The 16,508-nt window shown below is 40.3% G+C and overlaps 1 protein-coding gene across 1 annotated transcript in view; it reads right to left on the bottom strand.

The window, feature by feature from the left end:
* The window catches only part of ATP13A4 (ATPase 13A4), a 128,353-nt gene that overhangs the window by 32,308 nt on the left and 79,537 nt on the right, over positions 1–16,508 (bottom strand). Inside the window, exons 14-18 of the mRNA XM_055570095.1 lie at positions 15,428–15,489; positions 11,803–11,953; positions 7,897–7,983; positions 7,516–7,669; positions 6,260–6,371 (exon numbers count right to left, since the gene is read on the bottom strand). Of these exons, the coding sequence (XP_055426070.1) occupies positions 6,260–6,371; positions 7,516–7,669; positions 7,897–7,983; positions 11,803–11,953; positions 15,428–15,489 (566 nt within the window). The remainder of the gene's footprint in view (positions 1–6,259; positions 6,372–7,515; positions 7,670–7,896; positions 7,984–11,802; positions 11,954–15,427; positions 15,490–16,508) is intronic.

The raw sequence follows: 16,508 nt of genomic DNA, 5'->3' as shown, positions 1-16,508 counted from the left end.
CAGACACAAGAGCAAGGCACCAGCACCTCTCAAGTCTGGCCCAAGTACAGATGAACGCAGAAGAACTAAACTGCCTTCTTGCCGTGTGTGTCTCAATGCTGGGCCTCACTTCAACCAGCAGCCCAAACTAGAACTAGAGACACTCCCCAGGCCACTGCTAACATCTCTACAGGAGTGGCAGGAAGTAGATACAACTTGAACTACTCACCTCAAAGCTGGCTCAGAGAGATAGCACTCCCTATCTTTCTGAACCTAGCATTTAAATCTCTCCATAATCTGAGTCCAAAAGATCTTTCCAGCTTCATCTATCACTAAATTCTTCATCCACCCCACATTCCAGCCAAGCTGGACCATGGGTATGTTCTGTACACAACCATCTTTAAACATTTGCTCTAGACTGCCAGAAGACATTTCTTCTTACTTCATAGAAAAGGTTATAAGTTCCCTGTGATCTGTCATGGAAACCCTTCCTATATTTTGAAATCAAACTCGCATGTACCTCCCATGAAGACTTCCAGTAATAGAAATAATTTCAGCCTCAACCTATTACTTCTACCTCAGTTCAGCTCGTATTTTATTTGTCATTCTTTGCTACTTAATCTATCTCTCTGTCTCTGATCCTTAACAGTAAACTTGCTTGGTTCAATGACAAGTTCAACAACACCCATGTGGTACCCAGCACAGAGGGTGTGCTCAGCAAATATTTGCCAGTGAAAATGCCCTACTGCCTGGTGTAACTTTTTCCCAGGCATCCCTGGAAAATTCATTTCCTCTTTCAGAAATTCTACTGCCGAGGGTTCTCATGGGAACTGAAGCCAGCAAATCTGTCAGATCAATAACCAGTTAGTGGACACCTAAATAAATGCAAGAACATTTCTGGTGGCTCAGTGGTAGAGTCTGCCTGCCAATGCAGGAGACATGGGTTTGATTTCTGGGTCAGGAAGATTCCCTGGAGAAGGAAATGGCATCTCACTCCAGTATTCTTGCCTGGAAAATCCCATAGATGAAACAGCCTGGTGGGCTACAATCCATGGGGTTACAAAAGAGTCAGACATGACTTAGTGACTAAACAACAATAACAACAAAATAAATGCAAGGAACGGGTCTCAGAAAAGAGGAAGAGAATATACAGGGATTATAGTAATTCCTAACTCCAGAAACTTGACATTCAAATTGGAAGGACAAGATTAATCCTGATCACTTTGATTATATGGAAAGCTAGGGAAAGTATTGTGATCATGTACAAGTAACAGTTCTCTGGTGTCACAGAGGATGGTGTGATCATTTCTGGGTGGAATGACTGGAGAAGCCTTCCTAGAGGAGATGATATTTGAGCTACTTTTTGAAGGATAATGTAGTTGATGCCCAACTGAGGTCCTCTAATCTTGTTAGTAGTTTTCATACACAGGCATCAGGTTTTAGATATTTTCAGAGATCACTGACACGGTCCAACCACAAGACACCAGGCACCAAGAAAATGGCTGTACTGTCAAGATCTGACAAAGTCTGCAACCCACTTTGGCAGTCATTTTTCTGGTTTCTTTGGCATGTAGGTTCAGTGCACAATAATCAGGAGACCAGCATTCCAATCCAAGCTCTGAGGCTATCCTGTTGTGTAACCATAGGCAAATCACTTTCTTTGCCTGGCAATTTAGCTCTACTTTTTCAAAAGCAGGTGGTGAAAATAATGAATCTGCAAAGTCTCTCCTAGCTCAAGTGTGACACAATTCTTCTTTTCATTCAATCTGATCTAGAAAATGAAATGAGGAGAAGACATAGCCCTTGAAGGGGCTCACACTCTGTAACTTGGAATAGCATGCTATCTTTTCCTGTTTCCTGCACAAACGTCATACCTCCTCCTGAAGCACCTAAAAATAATGAAGAATGGGGAGTGTAATACGAAGGAGCATTGTCACTCCTGTGATTACACTTCACGTTCTTAAAATCCATGTGATTTTTAAAAGATGAAATAGGCATAAAGGGAGCCAAGAACCATCATAGAAATTATGATATCAGTGCTGGAAGCACTCTGAGTAAACACACACACCAGAAAGAATGTTCTGCTTTAATCATGGATTAGGGCAAATTTCTAATTAGGTAAATTGACTTAGCTAGAAGTAGATACGGTGGTGATGCAGCTTTAACACAAGATGGGCCAAATGACAACCAAGGGTCAGATTCTACCAGTGAACTTGGATATAGACCTTACCAGATTTTGGAAAGTTGGAATTTCAACGCTGTGGGCTATGTACTCTCCTGTCTGCTGCTGCCCTCACCAACCACCCCTCCCAACCATGTGTCCCTACTGGAATGCTTTGTTATATTCACAAGCTCCAAAGTCATGAGTCTGAAACTTGATACGCAAATATTTCATCATAGAAATCAGAAGTAGCAGTGTCTCAGCCAGAATATTGATATATATGTGTCAAAAGACTCTCAGGAAACAAAATTCCATTCCCAACTCTGCCACATCCCCGACCCAAGTATCCTCTCCTTTAAACTGTGAGATTCAGTCTCAAAGTTCACTTCTAGCTCTCTGACTTGAGTGACCTGGGTTGGTTAAATTACAGCAAAGATCCAGAACTGTAATAGCCAAAGTTTTAAGGGTCACAGTAAGCTGGCCTACTATCCTTGGGCCAATAAGTCCAGGGAGTCAATACTCAATGACTTTGGATGAGTCACTTCCCCCTCCGGGCCTCACCCACCATTGACAAAGGTGGGGTTGAAACTGATCAGTAATTCTTAGCAAAGGTGATACTGCCTCTCAGTTCAGTTCAGTTCAGTTGCTCAGTCGTGTCTGACTCTTTGCAACCCCACAGACTGCAGCACACCAGGCTTCCCTGTCCATCACCAACTCCCGGAGCTTATTCAAACTCATGTCCATTGAGTCGGTGATGCCATCCAACCACTTCATCTTCTGTCGCCCCCTTCTCCTCCTACCTTCAATCTTTCCCAGCATCAGGGTCTTTTCAGATAAGTCAATTCTTCACATCAGGTGGCCAGAGTATTGGAGTTTCAGCTTCAGCATCAGTCATTCCAATGAATATTCAGGACTGATTTCCTTTAGGATGGACTGCTTGGATCTCCTTGCTGTCCAAGGGACTCTCAAGAGTCTTCTCCAACACCACAGTTCAAAAGCATCAATTCTTCAGCGCTCAGCTTTCTTTATAGTCCAACTCTCATATCCACACATGATTACTGGAAAACCCATAGCTTTGACTAGACGGACCTTTGTTGGCAAAGTAATGTCTCTGCTTTTTAATATGCTATTTAGGTTGGTCATAACTTTTCCTCCAAGGAGCAAGCATCTTTTAATTTCATGGCTGCAGTCACCACCTGCAGTGATTTTGGAGCCCCTCAATATAAAGTCTCTCACTGTTTCCATTGTTTCCCCATCTATTTGCCATGAAGTGATGGGACCAGATGCCATGATCCTAGTTTTATGAATGTTGAGTTTTAACCCAACTTTTTCACTTTTTCACTTTTATCAAGAGGCTCTTTAGTTCTTCTTTGCCTTCTGCCTCAAGGGTGGTGTCATCTGTATATCTGAGGTTATGGATATTTCTCCTGGCAATCTTGATTCCACCTTGTGCTTCTTCCAGCCCGACGTTTCTCATGATGTACTCTACATATAAGTTAAATAAGTAGGCGGACAATATATACCCTTGACATACTCCTTTCCCTATTTGGAACCAGTATGTTGTTCCATGTCCAGTTCTAACTGTTGCTTCTTGACCTGCATACAGGTTTCTCAAGAGAGAGGTCAGGTGGACTGGTAGTCTCATTTTTTGAAGAATTTTTCACAGTTTGTTGTGATCCACACAGTCAAAGGCTTTGGTCTAGCTAATAAAACAGAAGTATATGTTTTTTCTGGAACTTTCTTGCTTTTTGATGATCCAATGGATGTTGGCAATTTGATCTCTGGTTCCTCTGACTTTGCTAAAACCAGTTTGAACATCTGAAAGCTCACAGTTCATGTACTGTTGAGGCCTGGCTTGGAGAATTTTGAGCATTACTTAGTGTGTGAGTTGAGTGCAATTGTATGGTAGTTTGAACATTCTTTGGCATTGCCTTTCTTTGGGATTGGAATGAAAACTGACCGTTTCCAGTCCTGTGGCCACTGCTGAGTTTTCCAAACTTGCTGGCATATTGAGTGCAGTACTTTCACAGTATCATCTTTCAGGATTTGAAATAGCTCCACTGGAATTCTATCACCTCCACTAGCTTTGTTCGTAGTGATGCTTCTTAAGGCCCACTTGACTTTGCATTCCAGGATGTCTGGCTCTAGGTGAGTGATCACATCATCGTGGTTATCTGGGTCATGAAGATCTGTTTTGAATAGCTCTTCTGTGTATTCTTGCCACCTCTTCTTTATATCTTCTGCTTCTGTTAGGTCCATACAATTTCTGTCCTTTATTGTGCCCATCTTTGCATGATATTTGCATCAGTATTCCCTTGGTATCTCTAATTTTCTTGAAGAGATCTCTAGTCTTTCCCATTCTACTGTTTTCCTCTATTTCTTTGCACTGATCACTGAGGAAGGCTTTCTTATCTCTCCTTGCTATTCTTTGGAACTCTGTTTTCAAATGGGTACATCCTTCCTTTTCTTCTTTGCCTTTTGCATCTTTTATTTTCTCAGCTATTTGTAAGGCCTCCTCAGACAACCATTTTATCTTTTTGCATTCCTTTTTCTTGGAGATGGTCTTGATCCCTGCCTCCTGTACAATGTCACGAACCTCTGTCCATAGTTCTTCAGGTACTCTATCAGATCTAATCCCTTGAATCTATTTGTCGCTTCCACTGTACACTGCCTTTAGAGGACATTTTGGAAACTTTTTAGGCATGCAAAATTTTACCCTTTTGAATATGCCTTTTGAATATTTTATAGGATTCACGGACACTAAAAACATCTGTGGATGTATTGCAATAAGCAAATATAAAATGGTTCATACTTCCCTTAGCTCTCTCTTACATATAAACACAAAGTATTTTTTACATATTTTTAATATTGCATTGAGTTCTCCAGGAATATAATGTATATTGAGAGGAAAGTGTTCTATTATATTCAGTTTTACTAAGAATTTTTAGTCATTTCACAGAGTCACCTCATTGACAGTAAGACTGCCAGAGATATCTGAGATTCAAATGAATAAAACACCTGTATCAATCTGCATTCCTTCCTATTACATCCCCAATGAGTCTACATACGGTGTAAGCAACGTATTGTTTCATTTTGTTTTAATGGAGTCAATTGAGTATTTATTGAACTATTTATTATTTTTTGTAAGGCATTATAATTTGTGCTTCTATTTTTGCTATATAGGAGGGCATTATATTTCTTTTTTAAAGAGAATGTGTGCAGATCATGTTACATATGAATTTTATTTTCTTACATTAAAGGAAGTGATACCTAATAGTTACAGTAAGAGAGGGTTGAATTTGGCAAGGTTGAAGACAATTACATTAGACCTCCCAAATTTAAAATCCTGAATAACACACTAAGCTTTGATTGTCTCCATAGCAGTGTCACGAATAGTGGCTGACATAGAGTGTTGGACATGACTTGAAAATGAAATAAATACCATCGCCTGAAAACAGTGGAAAATAAAACAACAAATAAATTTGAACTGCTAATCACTCCAGTACATTTTAACTTTTGAGCATCCTTATTTTAATCTATCTATAATAAAACTCTCTTTGTAACAGCTTCTCTGAAGTTTTTCTTGTTTTTCAACAAGTATTACCTAGATTATATGTCGGGCCCAAGCTATATTTATTTGTTTTATTAAGTTGTACATTTTTTATCAAGATTTTTTTCAGTCAAGTGTTATGTTTTCTAACTTTCAACAAATTCACCAACTTTGACACAAAATAAAAATAATAAAATCCCCAAATAGCTAAGTAATGAAAAACAAAAAAATAATTTAAAATCAAACTTATATTTGGTTCAAAATGAGAGCAGGACCACACTTTCAAACTCTCTGAAACATAGGTTATATTCATATATTTGGTTTCACAAAGCTGTACAACCATATTTTATAATTTTTACAGCTATTTCTGGTCAAGTCTCCCAGTCAAGTTCACATCACCTTTGTGATTTAGGCAGGAAAGGAACGACTATATCCCCATTTACTAAGTTCAAGGACATTTTATACATAAAATTTCAGTAAGCTGTGTTGCTGAGTCCACTGCCCAATCTGGTGTATCGTCCCATAAAATCATTCTGCTTTACCAAAATTCTCCCCTCCTCCCCTCTTACCTCATCAAGGCAGAGATGTGGTGGTCCATTTCCAGCTTTTTGTAGGCCAGTCCTATGACCCGGAAGCCCTGTGTCGTGTAAATCTGAAGTTCACTAACAAAACTAGTTGGTACTGTTCAGAAAATAACACAAGATTAGTGTGCAATATGAAACTCAATTGGTACTGGTGGAGAAATTCCTTGCAAACAGAACCAACACTTGCCCAAGAAAACACATCTCTACAAAAGGTATGCATAGAAGTCAGTGGGAACTTTAAATATCACTACATTGTCATGGTTGACTTCTTGAGATCCAGTTAAGCAGAAGTGAAAAGGTACTCAAAAGAAAAAAAAAAAAGAAGAATGAGTAAAGTGTATAATTCTTTTTTCTCCAGTTTAACCAACAAAAATTTATTGAGAGTCTATTATGGATCAGGCATTGTTTATGCAGAGATTGAACTGTAATCCCTGTTTCGAGGGTCTTTGTCTAGTAGGGTAACAGCCAGTAGACTAAGAATACAATTGAATGAGACGCTTGCTATGATCCAGGCACTTGGGCAGCACACTTTGGGAGCATTAGTGCATCTACCAGACTGGGAGGAGGTGGTCAGATGGAGAAGGAAAAGGGCATTTGGCTGAGGGAGCATCATGTACTCAGGCATGGGGCCATGAGGCAGTAAACCTTGACAGTTCAGCTCAGGGGAAGCACAGGATGTGAAGACAGGCGTAGTAAAGAAAATCTGGAAAGTGTGATAGAAGTCAGATCATGAATGCTTTAGATATGATTCTAAAGGAGTTTGAGATTATCCTGGAGCCTATGAGAAGCAACCAAAGAATGCAAGTAGGAAACAACAGTATAATCATGCTACGTGACAGAAAAACTGATCTGCACATAGTGTAAAGGATGAATCAGAGTAGGGAACACTGGGGAGGAGGAAGCCAATTCACCAACTATTGAAGTGATCCAGTAGAAGGATGATGAAGGCCTGAGCTGATGGAGTAACAGAGCCATGGAGTAGCAACTGACAAGATAGAAGTGCTGAGGGAGAGACAGGAATCCAGGAAGAATCCTAAATTGGGGTGGGGGAGTAATACTTTCATTCACTAAGTTGGAAAATACAGAGTGAGAAAGATAAGCTTGATTTTGGTATTGAGTTTGGAGTACCATTGAATCATCAGATTGGTGATGGCCACTAGACAATTGGATTTGCCAATCCAGTGCTGAAGGGACATATGTGGGGCAGATTTTCCTGTTGTAATCTAAGTCTGATCACTTACCTGTCTCAGGTTGGCAAAAGCTGGCCACCCTCTCTGGTGCACCTTTCATGAACACCAGCTGGTCACCCCCCATCTCTTGGACAATGACTGTCATCCTCTGCAGCACTGATGAGAATGGGAACTGATGCAGGATTGCAATTCCTTCCACTGGGACCTGGTTGAGGGAGGGGGAATGGAGACAGACATACTACATAGCTTCTAGCTATTGGGAATTAGTTACTGCTCCCCCAGGCCTCAGTTTAGCAAATAAGGGAAACAAGGTCTCACCAATTTCCACGTGTAGAAATCAAAGAAGACACATTTCTGAACTTTCAAAATTGTGGGTCTTGCAGGACTTTCCTTCTGAGTTGGGTGTTGTGGGGTAGAGCAGGCAAGGCTTACCTGACTGGATGTTCCACAGGGCTTAACAACCATGGCACATCCTGGCACTCCCTTGAGGTGGAAATCGTCCCTGGAAACCACCATTTCCTATTTCATACAGGATATTTTATTGTAGAGATTTCTTTCCCTTTCATCTACGAATACTGTGCTCAAACCCTCCCCTTGAGAAAATCCTCAGACCATCTCAATGTATTCTCCTCCTCCCTCAGCTACATGGAGGTGAACCAGATTTTAATTCGCCACAAAAAAATAATGCATTGGAAATACTATGGAACTTGAAGGCCAGACACTTCTGAATTAGTCATACAATGTCTCCTGCTTTCTCTGCTGGAATTTGTGGCATAAAGGCTTTCTCCATTTCAGAGGGCTTAACTTGAAAACACTGAGCATGAATAGCCAGTACCTTATTGTCTTTCTTCTCCTGGTTCACTGTTGCTCCTGCTCTTTCCTCTTTGTCTAATTTGGATGGACGGTTCTCAGGGTACAGGAGGGCAGGGACTGTGATGTACATGGTTAACTTTTGGTAAACAGTAATTGCTATAATTACTATGGAATGATGAACTATGAATCATGAACTATGAACTATAGTTCCTGATGAACTATGAAATGAGGTTCGTGACATTGTACAGGAGACAGGGATCAAGACCATACCCATGGAAAAGAAATGCAAAAAAGCAAAATGGCTGTCTGGGGAGGCCTTACAAATAGCTGTGAAAAGGAGCGAAGTGAAAAGCAAAGGAGAAAAGGAAAGATATAAGCATCTGAATGCAGAGTTCCAAAGAATAGCAAGAAGAGAGAAGAAAGCCTTCTTCAGTGATCAATGCAAAGAAATAGAGGAAAACAACAGAATGGGAAAGGCTAGAGATCTCTTCAAGAAAATTAGAGATACCAAGGGAACATTTCATGCAAAGATGGGCTCGATAAAAGACAGAAATGGTATGGACCTAACAGAAGCAGAAGATATTAAGAAGACGTGGCAAGAATACACAGAAGAACTGTCCAAAAAAGATCTTCATGATCCAGATAACCACGATGGTGTGAATATTCATCTAGAGCCAGACATCCTGGAATGTGAAGTCAAGTGGGCCTTAGAAAGCATCACTACGAACAAAGCTAGTGGAGGTGATGGAATTCCAGTTGAGCTATTCCAAATCCTGAAAGATGATGCTGTGAAAGTGCTGCACTCAATATGCCAGCACATTTGGAAAACTCAGCAGTGGCCACAGGGCTGGAAACAGTCAGTTTTCATTCCAATCCCAAAGAAAGGCAATGCCAAAGAATGCTCAAACTACCGCACAATTGCACTCAACTCACACGCTAGTAAAGTAATGCTCAAAATTCTCCAACCCAGGCTTCAGCAATATGTGAACCATGAACTTCCTGATGTTCAAGCTGGTTTTAGAAAAGGCAGAGGAACCAGAGATCAAATTGGCAACATCTGCTGGATCATGGAAAAAGCAAGAGAGTTCCAGAAAAACATCTATTTCTGCTTTCTTGACTATGCCAAAGCCTTTGACTGTGTGGATCACAATAAACTGTGGGAAATTCTGAAAGAGATGGGAATACCAGACCACCTGACCTACCTCCTGAGAAATCTGTATGCAGGTCAGGAAGCAACAGTTAGAACTGGACATGGAACAACAGACTGGTTCCAAATAGGAAAAGGAGTACATCAAGGCTGTATATTGTCACCCTGCTTATTTCACTTATATGCAGAGTACATCATGAGAAACGCTGGACTGGAAGAAACACAAGCTGGAATCAAGATTGCCGGGAGAAATATCAATAACCTCAGATATGCAGATGACACCACCCTTATGGCAGAAAGTGAAGAGGAACTCAAAAGCCTCTTGATGAAAGTGAAAGTGGAGAGTGAAAAAGTTGGCTTAAAGCTCAACATTTAGAAAACGAAGATCATGGCATCCGGTCCCATCACTTCATGGGAAATAGATGGGGAAACAGTGGAAACAGTGTCAGACTTTATTTTTGGGGGCTCCAAAATCACTGCAGATGGTGACTGCAGCCATGAAATTAAAAGACGCTTACTCCTTGGAAGGAAAGTTATGACCAACCTAGATAGCATATTCAAAAGCAGAGACATTACTTTGCCAACAAAGGTTCATCTAGTCAAGGCTATGGTTTTTCCAGTGGTCATGCATGGATGTGAGAGTTGGACTGTGAAGAAGGCTGAGCACCGAAGAATTGATGCTTTTGAACTGTGGTGTTTGAGAATACTCTTGAGAGTCCCTTGGACTGCAAGGAGATCCAACCAGTCCATTCTGAAGGAGATCAGCCCTGGGATTTCTTTGGAGGGAATGATGCTGAAGCTGAAACTCCAGTACTTTGGCCACCTCGTGTGAAGAGTTGACTCATTGGAAAAGACTCTGATGCTGGGAGGGATTGGGGGCAGGAGGAGAAGGGGACGACAGAGGATGAGATGGCTAGATGGCATCACTGACTCGATGGACGTGAGTCTGAGTGAACTCCGGGAGTTTGTGATGGACAGGGAGGCCTGGCGTGCTGCGATTCATGGGGTAGCAAAGAGTCGGACACGACTGAGAGACTGAACTGAACTGAACTGAACTGAATTGCTATAATAATGATCCTAAATTATAGGCAAAGGAACATTTTACCCAAAGATGCCATAATGCTTTATAATCATCTCATGGAGTGGTGGCAGAAAAAAAAAATCTCAGAGAGGAAATTATAATTCCTACTTAAAGATACAGAAACGGTAACCCAGGAAGGATGGAGAAAGTTATACCACACTGCTACAGACACATGCCCTATTAACAATGGGAGGTGGTGGTGGTTTAGTTGCTAAGTCATATTGGACTCTTTGTAGCCCACAGGGCTCCTCTGTCCATGGGATCTTCCAGGCAAGAACATTGGAATGGGTTGTCATTTCCTTCTCCAGGGGATCTCCAGACTCATGGATTGAACCCCTGTTTCCTGCATCTCAGGCAGCTTCTTTACTGACTGAGCCACAGGGAGGCCCCATTAATGCTGGAAGGGACCCTAAAGACTGTCTCTTTCAGTGAGGATTTTACACATGTTATTACACAGACCTGCAACTGAAGCATATTACAGAGTGGAGTGGACTGTGGCTAAGTACGTGGGGACGCATGTTCCCTAAGCTGTACCTTTACTCCCCATCTTCTATCTTAACCAGAGTAATTCCAATGATTTGTTTTGGGTAGGGTGCTTTTGAATAAAGTTTCCTTTTAAGAAAAGATTCCAGCTTTTTTGTTTTCTTTTATGTGAACACTGCTGGTCTAGTTCAATTCCCTCATTTTAAAGTCATGGAAATTCCCAACAGGATAGATGACCTCATGAGGTCAAGGAGTCAGAGCAGAGCCAAGATGAGAAACTGGGAAAGCCAGATACTTGGTCCTGAACAAGATCATTTTCTCTGAAATCCACTTCAGTCTCAACAAAAGCTCTCATGGTGTTCTTTTTAGTGCCTAGTCTTAGAGAGAAAATTATACTAAAGTAATAGAAATAAAACTCCTGGTAACAATGAATTACCCTAAGCACTGGGGAAGTGATGCTTCCTAATCCCCATGTTCTAGAAAACTTTGAAATCAGACATGACTCATATTGTAGTTGAGAAGAGTTAGAATATAATTATATAATAATTATACTGAGACTATTGAGCTGGTAATAGATTCCAGGCACAGTACCAGGAATTTCTTACATGTATTGTTCCATTTAATCCTCACAATAACCCCAATACAGAAATACATTGTACAAGCAGAAAATGGTTTAGATGAGCCTTCCCCTCACTGCCACATGTAATCCATATTGGAGACCTCTAATGCTATAAGTATTGGAGAGCTGTGATAAAACCTGGGTTGGCCTGGCCTTGAAGAAGCTTCTTAGAATCTCTGAAAAGCAGAGGCTTACCCAGGTGGTGGCCTCAAACATTTTGAGGTCCAGTGGGTCTCCCTGGATGGTCCCATCGAGAAGGATCAGAGAGTGGCAGCTGGTCATGGCCGCACACAGTGGGCCCCATGGCAAAGTCCTGCCTGAGGTAAAGCTGTGGACTTCCTGGAAACTAAAGGAGAAAAGGGAAAGGACTTTAGTCCTCTTCCTCCAGGCCAAAGTGAAGCTTCTGGAGGTAACTATCTTTTAAAAATATAAGTTAATATGCTTTGTTGCATACTGACTTTCTAATCCCCTCAAATGAATAGTGTTTCATTCAGCCATCATCCTTACATGAGTTCAGTGAGTATGAGAAGGGTCTTGAGGTTCTTTCAAGCTCTTTCTTCCCTCTTTTCCCTATGCCCCTCTCTGGCACTGATTTAAATCCAGAGGTATAGAAAGAGCTAGAAATATCACCCTTAGTTCCAACTGCATCTACTCCCACCTGAACTTCTGGACCCACTATTTCCTATGCTGTTAGACAGAACAGGCTTGCTCATACTATAGCTTCTTGTGTATATATCGCCTTCAATCTATCCTTCAGGGCAGGGTTGTTTCTTCCATATCTCTCTTCAACATATCTGATGTTTGGTCCACGGCAGACAGTTGACAAATTTAAGAGTAAATAAATGAATGAGTTGGTTACTGGAGATTTGAAAGACCATAATGTTAAATAAATGACAAATTTAAAAAACATTTAGAAAAGGACACTGCATTTTCCTCTTCTACCCTGGCATCTAGGGTCTATATTGCAGGCATCATTTCCATCACCTCCTATAGAAGTGGCCTCATTTAAAAATTTACCGAGACACAACTCAAACGTCACATGCAGGGTTCTTTCACTAAGTCAGAATTGAAGTTACCAAATTTGGCCTTGGGCCTATGAAAGGATATCCTCTCATTGGTCAGGCCCTTCTTACACGTGTTGCACAGTAAGTGGTTTACAAAGCAGTCTATCCTACTTGGAGAATCCCGAGTAGCAGAAGGTGCTTCCCAGATTGAGGCCAAATCTGTCTCCTGGGACCAGTCAGAATTTACTTGCCCATCCTCCTCCATGTATCCACTTCTTTCAGATTTGTGGGCCAACTTGGTTGCACACACTGTATTACTCCCTTCCTCTGGGATTACACAGGAACCTCTAGCTGTGCCTTCAATATACAGTTTCCAGATCTCTGAACTTCCTATTTACTCTTTCTTGGAAGAGTTTGTATTTTTCACTTTTTGTCATAGTTTGTCTTAAAATTTGGTCTTCAGGATCAGACTATTATTTCTCATGATATGGACACTGTGCTTCCCTTGGTTGCTCTAGCCTTTTGTTCTTGAAAGCAGGGACGGCAGAATATTAACTCATAACCTAAGCCATTTTTCTTCCTGGCTTCCTCATTCAAGCTTCCTTAAGAGCTCAAAAACCTTTTGACTGATTACTGACCTTGTTGATGGTAGTATCTATTATTATACCCTGAAAGTTCAAGTACCTCAGCGGTTACGTGTCCCTGGTATTTTAGTAAACAACTAAAAGGAAGCAATCACCATCAGGGATTAAAACAGGTTCTCAAGCTCACACTGTGCAGCAAATAGATCAGGAAAAAAGAATCTTATTTTTAACATGGCACAAAAACTGTCTTCCATATGTAATTCTGAATACATACTATATTTCTGAGGATTGGGCCAGACTCTGATTTGTACAACAAATAAGTAGAATTCTGTTATCCCAGTCCTTGAATTTTTATTTGAGTGTTTACGATTTATCAAGATCAGGTAGTCAGGTAGATTTCCAATGGTTTTGAAGTACCTGGCACATTGGGAAGGCCCTCTTTGGAAAAGATAAGAATTATTAGAAATGATCTTACATTTTACAATAATATATTTAATAGCTTTAAATCAAGCGCTGACTTCTTACTTAGAACTCATTCTGTTTTCTCTTATTCTACTAATTAAATCTGTCATTTTTAAAAAAATGAATTGCTCTTTTAGTTACTTGGAGCCAACTTTGAGCATTTGGAGAAAGGGACTGGGAAAGAGAATGACAGACTGAATTAATCCATCAATAATCTAAATATTATATCAGCTAGTTTTATTAAATTTGACAAGTCACTTTTAGAAACAGAAAGTTTTAAAAATTTTGTGACTAAGATGATGTTAATTCAATAAGCAGAAGAACATTCAAAAGACAGAACGTACTTAGTTCATTTTAGATAAACAAACATTTATTGTGTATCTACTGTGCATGCCAGCTATAGAGCTATATGTCACTAGGGACAAATTTAATAAATAAGAAAACGTGCTCTCTAAATCCTCACATATTTGGATAAATGCATGCTTTTTATAGAAGCTGAAACAGAAAAATACTAATAAGCAAGACTGGCTATATATCCAAATCTACCTTTAAAAGAAAAAAAAAAAAACAAAAACTAGAAACTTTACCACATACAACAACCTTCTTATATAGACTAAAATGGCTAAAAGCATCAGAATCAATTTTTTAACCCAGGAAATGGATTTGTATCTTAATAGTATATTAATATGAAAATGTATTAAATATATATAAATAAAGTATATTATGGATAAGTCACATGCATTCGCATAATGCAGAAGAATGTATAAAATGTATGTATAAAATGCTTCGTGACTTACATTGCAAGTATGAGAGGGAAACATTCTCATTAAAAAAACAAAACCTGAAATCAACTATTATTGCTGTTGAGTTACTAAGTCGTGTCTGACTCTTTGTGACCCCATGGACCGTAGTCTGCCAGGCTTCTCTCTCCTTGGGATTTTCCAGGCAAGAGTACTGGAGTGGGTTGCCATTTCCTTCTCCAAGGGATTTTCCTGACCCAGGGATCGAAGCCGGGTCTCCTGCATTGCAGGCAGATTCTTTACCATCTGAGCCAAGAAATCAACTATACCTCCATTTAAAAACAAGCAAACAAACTCAAAACCTGAATTTGTCAAATGTTCATGTTCAGATCAGACTGGAAGTTGTAGTGGGAAGAAAAAGGAGGCTGTGAAACAAACTCAAATGAGAGAGGCCCAGGAGAGGAACAGGCAATAAATCTTTACTACCTTGAGTTCAAAATTGTCAAAATAGAATCCTTTCTGGCCAGAGAAAGAGGAGTTTCCAGAAGCCAGAACTATAATATAAAGGAAAATGAAGTACACTAGCTGTCGTTCCACAGATATTCCTCATACTGAAATTTGGTGTCTGCCAAGTCAGGGCCATGTTCCTCCTAGCACGTGGAAAGACTTCAGTTCATGCTATGAACATTAACTCCTTGAAGGACAGTGTCCAGGTATTGCCTAAATGATGTACACTGGCCCCTGACTAATATGCTGACAGCCAATCACACGTTAGCAAGATGAATGCAGTGTCAAAACGCACCCTTCATTTCCTGGGTTCCGTGAGAATCCTGGGGCTGGGACAGGGGTGGAGGGAGGATGCACATTTTAGTGAGTTTGGAAATAGTGAAGAAAAGAAATTAAATGAAGTTTGGCCATCACTCTGGCAATCACTGATCACCAAAGCCAGTGCCAGAACCTCTTCTTTACTAGTGTTCAGGATAAAACTGGGAAAGAGGAAATGATAATGCATTTGGTCCCGAGTACTTACCCGTTCCCATCACAAGGCACGACTCCCCAGAGATCCAAGCCATCCCTTGTTAAGGTGCCTGTCTAAACAGAAACAAGAGCTCACTTTACTCTGAAGACTCAGCAGCCCATAGTGACACCAGTAAGTTATGCTGTAACAGGAAAATGTATGTCACAAACTCATGGTCAAGCTCAGCACTTTGGGAATGACACAATCAGATGGGTATCTGGAATCCTGGGTGGAAGCTTTGATGAACTCACACCAGTTGTGGGAGAAACTGGCACTTAATCTCTTCGAACTTTAGTGTTCTCCGAGATAAAGGGAAGAAAACAGTTACTGCCTACTTATTTCAGAGACCTGTTTTGAGAATTTAATGAAAGACTGAATGGATGGGAGAGACGTTGGTAAGCCTGCTCTGAGAGCTAAAAAGTGTGTCCACTGACATAGATAACAGAGTTGTGGTTGCCAATGGAGAGGTGAGGTGAAGGGGGGGAGGTGAGGTGAGGGGGACGGACTGGCAGCTTGGGATAAGCAGATGCAAACTATGATATATAGGATGGATAAACAGAAGGCCCTACAGTATAGCACAGGGAACTATATTCAGTGCCCTCTGAGAAACCATAATGGAAAAGAATATTAAAAAAATGTATTTGTATAACTCAGTCACTTTGCTGTACAGCAGAAATTAAACACAGCATTGTAAATCAACTATACTTCAATAACTTAAAAAAAAAAAATGGGTGAGTCCCAGCATTTATAGCAGAAGTTAAAAGTATGTCATCATAAATAATAGAAGTATAATTTTTCACTGTTCTAAAGAAATAGTTTGCTATTTTGACATCTATTTGTTAAAAAGGTGTTTGTTAGTATTTCTCTTAGTATAGTGATGAAGAGTTTGGACGGGCTTAAAACACTGGCTGTGTGACCTGGGCCAATTATTTAGTCCCCTAAACATCAGAGTCCTTATCTGTAATGTGGTCATAATCATATAGGGTTGTTGAAAAGATTAAATGAGATAATATAGTGTTGAATGTAATGTCTGCAAAGAGTGAGAGCTGAGAATAATGAAAATTGTTCACAATTATTACTTTTTATTCAAATT

This window comes from Bubalus kerabau, chromosome 2 (assembly GCF_029407905.1).
Source record: "Bubalus kerabau isolate K-KA32 ecotype Philippines breed swamp buffalo chromosome 2, PCC_UOA_SB_1v2, whole genome shotgun sequence".
Taxonomy (NCBI): domain Eukaryota; kingdom Metazoa; phylum Chordata; class Mammalia; order Artiodactyla; family Bovidae; genus Bubalus; species Bubalus kerabau.
The sequence above is the reverse complement of the archived record's forward strand: the minus strand, read 5'-3'. Positions and strand labels throughout refer to the sequence as shown.